The sequence below is a fragment of the Lycorma delicatula genome, chromosome 3 (genome assembly GCF_047948215.1).
Source record: "Lycorma delicatula isolate Av1 chromosome 3, ASM4794821v1, whole genome shotgun sequence".
NCBI lineage: Eukaryota > Metazoa > Arthropoda > Insecta > Hemiptera > Fulgoridae > Lycorma > Lycorma delicatula.
The window spans coordinates 12,541,119-12,554,953 of NC_134457.1; the positions used below are offsets into that span (position 1 = coordinate 12,541,119).

The 13,835-nt window shown below is 33.3% G+C and overlaps 1 protein-coding gene across 1 annotated transcript in view; it reads left to right on the forward strand.

Annotated features, from left to right (window-relative positions):
- LOC142320795 (photoreceptor-specific nuclear receptor-like) overlaps positions 1-13,835 on the forward strand; it is a 229,045-nt gene that overhangs the window by 201,614 nt on the left and 13,596 nt on the right. Inside the window, exons 4-5 of the mRNA XM_075358774.1 lie at positions 2,062-2,176; positions 13,315-13,493. Coding sequence (XP_075214889.1) covers positions 2,062-2,176; positions 13,315-13,493 — 294 coding nt within the window. The remainder of the gene's footprint in view (positions 1-2,061; positions 2,177-13,314; positions 13,494-13,835) is intronic.

A 13,835-nucleotide genomic window follows, 5' to 3' on the forward strand; every position in this document is an offset into this window, starting at 1 on the left:
ATATGTGAATTCTTATCAAAAGATAAAATTTCAAGTGCTTGGTAAAGTTATGATTAACTAATTGTAAGCAATTCCGGTCTCCATTGCTATTAAAGTCTTTCATAATATGGAATAAATCGAATTTTTTACTGGGGTTCCAAACAAAAAAAAAAACGAAAATGCAGTCTTTGTACGTTTGTTATCTAAATACGAATAAGCAGCTCTATTGGTCGACAATTTTTTCGCTAAAATCATCCTGAAAGTTTGTCAATACCCTTTTCAAGAAGTACAATTAAATTTTACTTATGATTGTTTATAGTTTTGGTTATTTTTTTTTAGATTAATTATATTCGAAAGCATTTTTATATCGTTTTTGGTGATGACTTCTGATTTTAAGTCTTGGTTATTTTTTTTAATTTTGGTTCTTTTCATTATATTATTTATATTTATTTTTTTGATGATAATTTTATTATTTTTTTTGTTTATTTGATTTTGTTTGCTGGTTAAAAGTTGATTTTTCATAACTCGTTCAAATACTTTAAAAAATGCGGACAATAACGAAATTAGCCTATAATTTTGTAAATTAAATATTGAAGCTTTCTTAAGGAGAGGAATAACATGGGAAAATATTTAAGCATCTAGAAATACTTCGTTGTTGAAACGTTCGTTAATTAAATTTGTAAGTGGAATAATTATAGTATTTACAACTTATTTTAAAATATGGCAGGAATTTTATCAATATCCATCAAACGTTTATTATATATATATTTAAAATAAAAGTTTTAATATGTATTAAAATAGATTAGATACTGATCATTTTAAACAGCTTGACATTATAGAAAAATCGAGTAGTATGTACGAGTTACAAAATATACATGCAAATAATCAATTGATTTTCATTAAATTATTCTTAACAGTTAGGCAACATCGGGTTGGTCTAGTGGTAAACTCGTCATCGCAAATCAGCTGATTTCGAAGTCGAGAGTTCTAAGGTTCCAATCCTAGCAAAGACATTTACTTTTATACGGTTTGAATACTAGATCGTGGATACCGGTTTCTTTGGCGATCAGATTTCAATTAACCACACGTCTCAGGAACGGTCAATTGAGACTGTACAAGACTACACTTCATTTACATTCATACATATCATCCTCTGAAGTAATACCTTACGGTGGTTCCGGAGGCTAAACAGAAAAATAAAAACAGCGAAACTTCTCTTAAGAGATTACAGCTGATATCAACTTTTTTTTTGATATCCGATTAGATAGATTTTTTTTTAATATCCGATTCTTAATTAATTCTAAATGATTTTTCTTTTATTCTTGTGCTTTTCACGTCTCAACTACTCAATATACTTTAAAGTTTTTGCTAAGCGACTTGCTGGTATTTATAAAGCAAGTCACGGTATCAGTTATTCTGATATCTAGGTTTAAAATTAATAAAGATGAAAAAAGTTTAAAAAAATTAAAAGTAGAGTAATTTGAGAAACAAAGTTCTCTTACAAAAAAATGCAAGTTCTTTTAAATGATCATAATTTAAGAATTAACATTTTCTTAAATTTACTTTTGGTGATACTTGATTAACAAGAAAACAGTAAAGACTAGTGATCCAGGTGCGGAAATTTTGTCTCGGAAATGATATTTGGTGAGTGGTTATGATTTGAAATACATGGATTTATGATGAATTAGAGAGAAAAGACGTATGAGAAATAATTTTAAAAAATAAAATAATAGGTAGGTTTGTGAAAGAACAAAAAAAAAGAATCCTGTTAACACGCGTGAATATATCAGGAGATTAGATTTAATTTTGTAAAAGGATTTTAAAACGTTTGTCGAAATGATGTGCTCTAAAAACTTTTATGTGTCGCTTGTTTTTAAATTAGTTTAACCGATAGTAAGACACAAAAACTTAATTTATTTTACTTAGGGATCAAGCTCAGAATTAGTATTTATTTATCTGATCTAATCGTTTATTTTGCTCGCGTGAAATTTAGTCTAGAGATGAATTTAATAAATTAGATAATTTAATCGTTTTTTATTAAACTGTCTATTTATTTTCTGTTGATCGTTTTATTTTTCTCAGCTGTTCAAAACGAAAGGCAACCTAGGAATACGGCAACCATCAGACCTGAATCGCTTGTCGATATGGACCACGAAAGAGCCCTGAGAGAAGCTGCAGTCGCTGTTGGAGTTTTCGGGTAAGTCCGTAAGCCCTATAATCATTAGATAATAACAGATTATGTATGTGCATCGAATCGAGCCTCGTAGAATAAAACGAATAAATAGCGGGTAACAAAAATAATAATTAAAAAATTACATAGAGCAGAGATTGGCAAACTCTTTCTCAGTAAGGGCGCAAAATAAATTCAAAAGTTATTGTGGGCGCATGAAAGGTTATTGGAAGTGCCAATCTTTATATTAATTATTAATTAAATTAATTATTACAAAATAAGCAGATACATTTGCCTTTAGAGTCAATAAAACAAAATTATTCTTCCTAGACAACATTAAAATTATAAATTGTTTTTCTTTTACAATTATTTATGATGGGTTATTTATAAAATTCGTTTAACCAGTACGATACGTATTTTATAATGAAAAGCGTGACTATCAAGCGTGATATGGTTACTAATAATAGGTAAATAATAAAATATATTCAATAACAATACTCAAAATACGTAGCACTCAGAATAAATGGTAACAAACTACCAAATTTTTTCAGAAGCGAGAATATTCCTACGTGCTAAGTAGCAAGTGTGTCAGTATATGACATTGATTGCTATTTGCTGACGCTGAGCTTGCGCAATTGTATTGCCTTATATTCGTGCGACGCCGATACGGTTATTGGGCTTAGTAGGTATGTAATATAGTGAGGGCGTATAAAAATCTCATTGAGGGCGCCATGGCACCCGCGGGCGCCGCGTTATCGACCCCTAACATAGAGGATGATTTCCTATAGGAAGAAAAAAGATTTTTCTTCGTATAAGTATTTTATAATGTACTTTGTCCGTTACTGATTCCATTATTATTAGCTGTTCAAAGATCATAATACCGCGCTACTTGTACGATCGAGCAGCCAACTTGCGGATTTGTCTGCTCATGAGGATTTGTCTCCACGTGACGTATGTCGCGTGCATCGCCATAATATACAGAATGTATCTTGAACGTCCGAAGTTCGCCCTGTACGTTGTTCGATTGTATCCCAGGAATATGTAGGACATCCAGGAAATATCTTGAAATATCACACCGGCATCTCATATTCTCCCAAGATATATGGTACATCAACGCGATCTCCTCATAACATAGCGGATTTGTAAGAAATTATTCTAGTTATTCTGCATATCCTATTAAAACATTCATCGGCTGAGGATATTCCTGGCGTCCTTTCGAATCGGTTATTTTCATTTACAAAGTCAAAATTTATTCAGCTCACGCGTACTCGCGGATGTGCATATCTATTTATCCGTTTTTTACAATCTTTAATCTATGTCGGCAATCATATTTCAAAGCGAGAATAAACGGAAATATTTTGTTTTCTCTTTAATTAAGTTAAAAAATCATAATTATGTCTTAGCTCTCTCTCTCTTGCCGTTTCACCTTCAGTAGAAAAGAACTAACATATTTAAACAAGAGGTTAAAGAAAATGGTAATAAAAAATATGATATGGAAACAACATAACTTCCTTTTACGCCTATTAAATTACACATACACCTTTTTTTTAAATGAAAAGTTCACAAAATTTTATTTCATTAATAACTTGTGATATTTTTCAATTTTTTTTCTATTGTTATTGAATAATTATTTATTGTAATTTTTTTACAATAGGAGGTTAATAATTATTAATAAATCAATGTATTCAAATTAAAAAAAGGAGATGAAGTCGGATTCAAACCGATTTTAAAAGCCTTCCCTTTATAAGATCCAAATATTTCATTAATTAAACTTTCATTTGGCTGTAACTCTGGAACCACTGAAAATAAGTCCACTTATGATATATCGTTAAAAAGCTCTCAATGAGGACTTATTACTAAAGTAAAAATCCAAGACACAAATGTTTTGGATTTTGAGATTTTTTGGATACTTTTGGTCCAGTCTATTGCAGTCAAAAGGGAAGGTGCTCAACTAGATGTTACAACAGTCCTAAATCCAAAATTTCAACATCCTACGGCTAATCCTTTTTGAGTTATGCGAGGTACATATATACATACATAAGTACAGAGGTCAGACCGAAATTAATTAAAATGGATTCAGGGATGGTCAAAACGGATATTTCCGTTGAAATCCGAAAACCGACATTTTTCGCGATCACAACACTTCCTTTGCTTTGTACAAGAAAGTAAAAAGCTCATCAGTGTCTCGAGATACAAAATAACATATTAAAACATTTTCAAAGAAATGAATGAAGGAATGATTGTTTTTTATCATATTTAAACTATATTTATCTAATTTGATTTATTATTCATTTTTTTGGTTAACTTTTGTACCCTTATGGTCTTACTAGATTTGACATCGGTAGTTTATCTTAGCAAAAGCATTATTTCCAAATTTTAATATAAAAAACGGTATTTTTTATAAAACATATATAAATATAATATAAAATTAGATAAAATTTAAAAGAACCTCTGTGTTTATTTTATGTATCCAATATTTCCCTTTCTTTTTTATACGAAATAATAAAACTTTTACGCTTAAAACTGTTCATCAATTTTCTAAATTTACCGGGTGGATGTTTTACAGGAACCTATCGAAATAACTACGGATATAGATTCTTTTAAAGAGTGTCCGAAAAAGAAAAAGATTTTAAATGAAATTTATTTTATTAAATTTAATATTACAAATGTATGTATTTTATTACATAAAAAAAAAATTAATGTAGACACTCCATGACTTCCTTGTTCGCCTATTAAATTACGTATACACATTTTTTTCTGCAGTTAATTTAAACTTATTTCATTTCAAAGTGAGATATGATTCTCCAATTCTTTAATAAAGTGGAGAGCTACACAATTGCTGAAATATTAGTTTTTATTAATATCAAACATTTATACAGTTATTAATTCAATAATCTTACATGAAATATTAGCATAGAGCAAAAGTCCCTTTATTACTCATATTACTAAATCAGTATTATTCGTATCTTAGTGAGTTGCTGAACAGAAGTTTTAGATTTCTGGTGTGTGGTATAAATAAAAGTTAATAATAATTAAACTATTCTGTTTAGTGAACGCCTGTATACAGTTTACAAAAGTTATTTTCGACCTTACGATGTAAAATATTCAGTTTTTGTTATTGGATTATTTAGTGAATAAACAAAAACGGTAAAGAAACAATCATACAGGAAAAAGAAAGATAACATGAAGAAATATATCTCAAAAAAAGACAAGAAGATGAATATGAAAAGAAAGAAAATGTTAAGAACAAGGGAAAAATAAAAAATTAAGAAAAGATGAATAAATATAAAGAGGAAGAAAATGTTAAACCAAAGAAAGAATAAAAAGATTAAGAGAGGATGATAAATATAAAGAGGAAGAAAAACGTTAAGACCAAGGACAGAATCAAAAGATTAAGAGGATGATGAATATAGAGACAGGAAATTTGAATACTAGAGAACGTGTAAACGAATTGAAATCAAAAAAATTATATCGAACCAAAGAGCGATTAAATGATGGGCAACAAAAATCGAATAAACGAAATGATGATCAACTCCGACTTAGGGAGAATACTGTCTGACAATATCAGAGGAGTAATGAACTACAAGACAAGTTTTTTATTTTTTGCAAGTTATGCGAGTTACGTATATACATACGTACGTACAGACGTCACCCCGAATCTAGTCAAAATGGATTCAGGGATAATCATAACGGATATTTCCGTTGAAATCTGAAAACCGAAATTTTTCGCGATCACAATACTTCCTTTACTTCCTACAAGGAAGTAAAAAAAAAAAAGTTTAAACTTTGTTTTACCTTTTAATACAACTCAATATTATCACCGTTTACAGTCCTGTAGACGTCAAATCGATATTATACCACATTCCACAATCTGGCGAACATATCTAAAGGAATTGCTTCTGCGGCTGCAGTTATTCTTTGGTGCAGATGATCGAGTGATTGGACATTTCTTGATATACGATGTCTTTTTACGTAGCCCCAATAGAAGAAATCCATAGTCATCAAATCGAACATCGCATATCTATTCGTCCTTCTAAAAACCTGTTGTTGAGCGCAGTCTTCACAAATTCTGCATGATACGGATTCCATCCGTTTGGAAAATCGTAGGCTTTCCATATTTTCAATCTGCAGAAAAACAAAATTCTTTTATACGTCCAAATGCACTATCCCCGTAGTAGTCTACTCGTGGAAAACGTGGCCCAGTATTTCGATAATGTATGACACCACACCAGTCATTCACTTTCAGATAGTCACGGACGAAGTCCACCGATACCTGTGGATTTTCTTAGCTACACTCGACGGGTATTTACAACTATTATTGTACACCTACTCGTATTACTTCATCAGAAAATGACTAGCACTCCAGGTAGTTTTCATCAGCAGAAATAAAATATATTACAAATTGAATTCTTTGTGGCTTACCGTTAGATATAATTTCACAGATTAGTAGCTGCAGGTTTCAATCGTGATGTTTCAATCGCTGGCGAACAACATTATGGACAAAGGTTCTAAGAATGTTTAGTTGACAACTAACAGTACGAACTGAAAGTTTTGGATTTCGTTTGAAAGACATTCGAATTCTTTCTGTGTTTTCGGCAATCGTTTAAGGCCTACCTGATGAGAATTCTTTAAAAGCCCTTCCTGTTTCCTTAAACAGTTCACACTAATTAAGTATGCATTTGTCCATAGAATTTCTACGTTAGACTTGCATCGTACGTTTTGGGACCCATCTTGCACAGACTTTATGAAACCCAAGTCTGTTGTGGATGATTTCATAGGCATAACCGTGACTAATTTGCAGACGATGTGCCACTTCATCGATAGTTACTCGTCTGTCTAAGAAACCCATGTCACGTGCACGCTCAATGTTTTCCTTATTTGTGGGGGTAAACGGTCGTCCGGCTCCTTTGTCATGCGTAACACTTGTGCGACCAATTTTTCAATCCGTTCGTAGACACTGCGTTGCGGCAACACACTTTTCCCGTACTGCACCGAAAGTCTTCGATGAATTTCGGCCCCTAATACATCTTCCGACCACAAAAAACGGTTCATTGAACGTTGCTCTTCTTTGGTGCAAACAGAAAGCGGAGCAGTCATGGTTAACTGCAGGGCAGCGATAATGGAACTAACCTAGCAGCATCAAACCTGCATAGATATAACAACAATTAAACCACGCATGCGTCATCTACGCCACACGGCAGTACTACCGACATAAACAAAAATATAACTAAATTAACTGCTTAGCTTGAGCAACGGTTTAATGCAGCTGTTATTTGATAGAGAATGTGTGAATTAAAATTTAATTGTCGTTTCAAGATTACGCATAAAACACTACTGAGTGCTGCAAAATAAAAATTGTATTCGTTCTTGAAACAACGGAATTATTTTTCGTACACCCGGTAAAAGCATCAAGATTGACAATCTTTATTAGTCGGTCCGTTATTACCCAAAAGTCATTAAAATACTGGGTGTAAAATAAGAACGATAATGATTTACTATCTTAACTCTTTGACACATTATAATCTAATTTTTTATCTTGTTAATCTCGGTTCACAATTTTCTAATTCTCTCCGTCATTTAAACAAAGATTTTGCTTTGAAATCTGAAAATACTGCCACCACATTCAAAGTTATATATGCTTCATGATTCATTACTGCGCTATCCTCTCAGAATAACAACTAATACTACATAGTTTCTGAATATCGTAATTAGTTGTTAATATTTACTATTTTAAAAACTAAGCTTAACTATATGCAGGATCAGATATTCGTTTTACGTAGGAACTCTTTAAATAAAATATAAAGAGAAAAGATAAAAAAGTTTCATAATTAATAACAATCTGTTACAAATGAGTGATACGAGGTAAAATAGCGTTAAATATTGATGATGTCGAAGTGTAAAGATTACATTTTAAAAATACGAAACGAAAACAGAGACGGAAAAGCACGATCTCGTGAGAGTATTGTATACCACACTAGCAGAATGTAGATAGAAATTGCAAGCTGATGGTAGACGCTTTGATCATTCTCCGTAAGGAACGTGCAAAATTACCGATCGAGTACACACCTCTTGGTGTGCTCTTTACCGCTTTACATGCGATAAAGAAAATCGACCGCGTTCGATTAAAACGTTGCCTACCCTTTCATCGATTCGCTTTGCTTCTTGCCTTTAGAAGGCAAATACCGTACGGTAACTTACTCTTTCCGATTCATTTGTTCGTTTATAATCTCGGTCGGTGCACAACAAGCGACTTAGTTGTGACAGTCGATTGTGTTCAGTGATGTGATATACGAGCGATATCGATACTCGATCCATCCGATGGATTTTATTATTATTATTATTATTATTAATATTCACCCGTATAGAAAACTACTTCTTCCCATTCACAAATAGATCGACCTGTCGTTAAGCCTTCGTAGAAATAACGGATCTATAGACTTATTATTAATAAAATAAAGAGCCTGATTTTACATTTGTGTATTATTGTTCCCTATTATAAGTATAACCTCGATTATCCGTTTCTTGTTTGTTTATCTCCGGGTCCACCGTTAGGCATGCTTCAGAGGATGAGATGAATGATTTGTAGCGTGTGTGAAAATGCCATGCCTGACCGGGATTCGAACCCGGGACCTCCGGATGAAAGGCCGATGCGCTACCAGTCGCGTCACGGTGCTTGCCGATTATCCGTTTTACCTTTACCATACTTTTCCGACTTTGTTTACTGTATTAAGCCAACATAATTAACTTAAAAATGACAATTAACTGTTACAACCAAATTTGAATTAATTAAATTAAATTACAATATACCCTTAATTATTATTATTTTTATTATACTCATTATCGATGAATAATTAATGATAAATTTAATAGCCTTGATCGTCTGAGGAGCCCAAAAATAGTATAAAATTACTCTTAAAGTACATAAAGTAACCAGAACATCAATTTTGTTAATTGTTCTTTGTACTAGGCGTACAAAAAAAAATCGTAGGTTTAAAGCTTTTAAATCTCTTTTTTTCTCTTCAGTCATTTGACTGGTTTGATGCAGCTCTCCAAGATTCCATATCTAGTGCTAATCATGTCATTTCGGTATACCCACTATATCCTACATCCCTAACAATTTGTTTTACATATTCCAAACGTTGCCTGCCTGCACAATTCTTCCCTTCTACCTGTCCTTACAATATTAAAGCGACTATTCCAGGATGCCTTAGTATGTGGCTTATAAGTCTGTCTCTTCTTTTAACTATATTTTTCCAAATGCTTCTTTCTTCATCTATTTGCCGCAATACCTCTTCATTTGTCACTTTATCCACCCATCTGATTTTTAACATTCTCCTACAGCACCGCATTTCAAAAGCTTCTAATCTTTTCTTCTCAAGTACGCCGATCGTCCAAGTTTAACTTCCATATAAAGCGACACTCCAAACATATACTTTCAAAAATGTTTTCTTGACGTTTAAATTAATTTTTGATGTAAACAAATTATATTTCTGAATGAAGACTCGTTTCGCCTGTGCTATTCGGCATTTTATATTGCTCCTACTTCGTTCATTTTTAGTAATTCTACTTCCCAGATATCAAAATTCTTCTACCTCCGTAATCTTTTCTCTTCCTATTTTTATATTCAGTGGTTCATCTACATTATTTCTACTATATTTCATTACTTTCGTTTTGCTCTTGTCCATCTTCATGCGGTAGTTCTTGCGTAGGACTTCATCCATGCCGTTCATTGTTTCTTCCAAATCTTTTTTACACTCAGCTACAATTACTATATCATCAGCAAATCGTAGCATCTTTATCTTTTCACCTTGTACTGTTACTCCGGATCTAAATTGTTCTTTGACATCATTAACTGCTAGCTTTATGTAAAGATTAAAAAGTAATGAGGATAGGGAACATCCTTGTCGGACTCCCTTTTTTATTACGGCTTCTTTATTATGTTCTTCAATATTACTGTTGTGTTTGGTTCCTGTAAATGTTAGCATTTGTTCTTCTATTTCTGTACTTGAACCCTAATTTTTTTTTAAATGCTAAACATTTTATTCCAGTCTACGTTATCGAATGCCTTTTCTAGGTCTATAAATGCCAAATATGTTGGTTTATTTTTCTTTAATCTTCCTTCTACTATTAATCTGAGCGCTAAAATTTCTTCCCTTTTCTCTATACGCTTCCTGAAACCAACTGGTCTTTTCCTAACACTTCTTCCACTCTCCTCTCAATTCTTCTGTACAGAAATCTAGTTAAGATTTTTGATTCATGACTATCTAATATCTCTTAACATAAAAAAGCATGATGCGTTGGTTTGTTTTCTGTATGTACTCACATTTTTATTTTTAAACCGACGCGTACAACCTATACAGTAAATAGAAGAGGCATGAGGCTATTTTCAGGATATTGTTATATTTTTCTTTTGAACAATAACTTAATTATTGTCTCTGGTTAAACGAAAGGACTGTGTTGAATAAATGCTTCGGATTAATCATCTCAGCTTTGTTTCCTTAATATTATTATTATTATTTTTTTTTTCAATTTATTAATAATATATTTAAATAAGAGCAAATATATTATACCTTTAATAAATTTATTGATCTTTGGGTATAAAAAACGTTCGAACGAATGGATCGTTAACAAGCTGCGCGCAGCTGCCCAGCTGTCCGGTGCACCATGTGATCCGCTCTACGCCAATAGCAGATAAAATAAAAATGTAAACATACATCAAACAAACAAACCCACGTACCATCCTTTATTGTAGAGAATGATAATGAAATAGTTAATGATATATTCTCCTAAGAATATATGCCAAAATAGTTTAGCCATTCCTGGGGTTCTATTTCCGCTAAACATAAAAATACTTTTTTCCCTTTAAATTAATTTATTACATCTCAGAACTCTTTTCTACGTTTAGAATTAATTTCATTTATTATAAGATACTTATTTACTACTTTTTTCTTCCTACAGAATTTCTTAAAATCTATAGTGCTTTGTGAGCACTAGAATGATATGAGTTTGTATTATTCTCTTTCAAATTTTCTAAACAAGTTAGGATAAAAGTTACAAGTTGGAAATAACCCACCGGGTTGGTTTAGTGGTGAACTCATCGCAAATCAGTTGATTTCGAAGTCGGGAGTTCTAAGGTTCAAATCCTAGTAAAGACAGTTACATTTACACGAATTTGAATACTAGATCGTGGATACCGGTGTTCTTTGGTGGTTTTTTTTTTTATATATTCCACCTACTCCTCTGGAACGGATCTACAATCAAGTTTGACTCGCGCCAGAGGAGTGTCCTTTACTCTAGCTCGCCTCCCCGCCCGCCGGCTGTATGTCCGGCACGCGGCAGGTCAGTTCACCGGTTAGCTCTTTTATTTCGTAGGTGGAAATTCCACCTACGACAAGCCGTCATCAGCGAGAGGTTTCTTCTTGACGAGCTTCCTCATCTTTCTTCTTTATAACTGCGGTTATAAACGACGAGATCACATTAAAGTTATCCTCGTTAAGTAGCATTTTATCCACCACATTCTCCGTAGATAATGGCCCTATACGTCTTACACAGGATTGCCTGCTTTCAGTCCAACGGTTACATTCAAATACTACATGTTCAGGGGAATCATAAGCCCCACAGTAAAGACAGTTGTTGTTATCTACCCTTAGTCTCGCACATAAATAGGACCTGAACGACCCATGCCCTGTAAAAAATTGCGTTATCCAGTAATTTATGTCCCCGAACTTCCTTTCTATCCATGGTCGGATCAAAGGTATCAAACGATGTGTCCATCGTCCCGTGTTGGCTACATCCCAACGATGTTGCCAATTACGCAGCATCTCTTCATATGCTTCTTTAGAAGGTTGTCCACATGCTATACTCACTCGCATCTCCGCCAGTTGTTTAAGCGGAGGAACTCCTGCAATTACGAGTACTGCCTCGGTGGAGACTGAAGAATATGCGCATATCACTCTTAAGCCCATGCGCCGTTGAATTCCTTCAAGGGCTCTTCTGTTCTTGTCGGCACGCAGAGCTCTTTCCCAGACTTGTATACCGTAAAGTAAGATGGAATTAACTACCTGAGCGTAAATCTTACGCTTCACAGTTCTGGATCCTGTCATATTACCGAGTAATCTGCTAAGATTTTTGACCGTGCATTCAGCTCGTTTACGTATTTCATTCATGTGTGCCGTAAAACTCCTCCTCTTGTCAAGCCAGATCCCTAAATATTTGGCTGAAGTCTGTTGCTGGACAAGATTACTCCCTACTCGAATTAGGATGTCAGATATTCTCCTACGACCTGTCATGACTACGTATTTTGTTTTACCATGCGAAAGTTTTAAGCCTTTAGTAGACATCCAGACTTCTGCCATTCGTATCGCTGCGTTTGCCTTCTCCGATACCTCTACTTCAGTTTTTTCCAGTAACAACCAAGGCCAGGTCGTCAGCAAAAGCCACTGGGAAAACACCCAGAGGATAACTCAGCCCGAGAATTCCGTCATAGACCAGATTCCAAAGGAGTGACCCCAAGACAGAGCCTTGAGGCACTCCACACGTCACTTTGAAGCGGAAGCAGGATCTACCCTGGTGACAAATAACAAACCTATCCTGCAGGTAATTCTGGATAATTCTTCTTAGGTATCCAGGAATATCCTTATCTCTCAACGCTTGTAGGATCGCATCCCATTTCAGCGAATTAAAAGCATTGCTCACATCAAGCAATATCACAATTGGTATCTTCCTGGTGCGCCATCTTCATTCATTCTTTGAAGTAACACCTGACGGTGGTTCCGAAGACTAAACAGAAAAAGATAGAAGATAAACATTACGGACATTTTGACATTTCGTATCAAATCATTTTTGTTTGTGATTTACTTTCTTCCTCGGTTTAGGATTACAGCCTATAACAATTATAATAAGTATATAAATAAATTATATCGACATCGGGATTTTTACATATTATCTAATTTCTACAAATAACTTTTTTGTATTTTGCAAAATATTAAGGTTAGCTTAGCAACAAAAGTTGATCAAAATTATTTTATCATAATATTTTTTAGTTAATATTTGCTATTGTTATTACTGGTCCTAAATAATTATATTGTCCTAAAAAAAAGATGGTTATTATGTGTTCCTTAGTTTTGTGCATTATTATAATTATTGTCTTAAATGTATATTTGCAGTCCTCCAGTATCAGTGGCCCTCGGTTTATCACCAGTCAGCGTTAGATACCATCAATCGGCGGCTGCTGCAGCGGCCGCAGCTGCAGCCGTTTCTTTAACGACGACATCCCCGCCTTCACCACCTCAGGACACCCACGGCCAACACCATAACAATAATAACAAAGAAGAACCCGATGACGGTAAGTTTTCATTAAAATACATTTAAATTATATTTTTTACATGTTTTTTATTTCTAATTCATAATTAAACTTTTTTTCAGATTTCTAAAGATGTATCTTATTAACTAAATTATAGAAAAATTTAATAACTAGTTTTTCCAAATACTATATTAAATTTTTATTTCGTCAGGAGGTTTATATCTTTAAACATTTTCTAGATTACAGTGGCTTGTACCAGATTTTAATTAGATGTTTTATTTATTAATCGGTTATAAAATACGATACACGTACTAAATTACATTTATCGTTTATTCTATTAAAAGTTACCCTTTCTTCATAATTATATTTGATCCTCGGAATAAA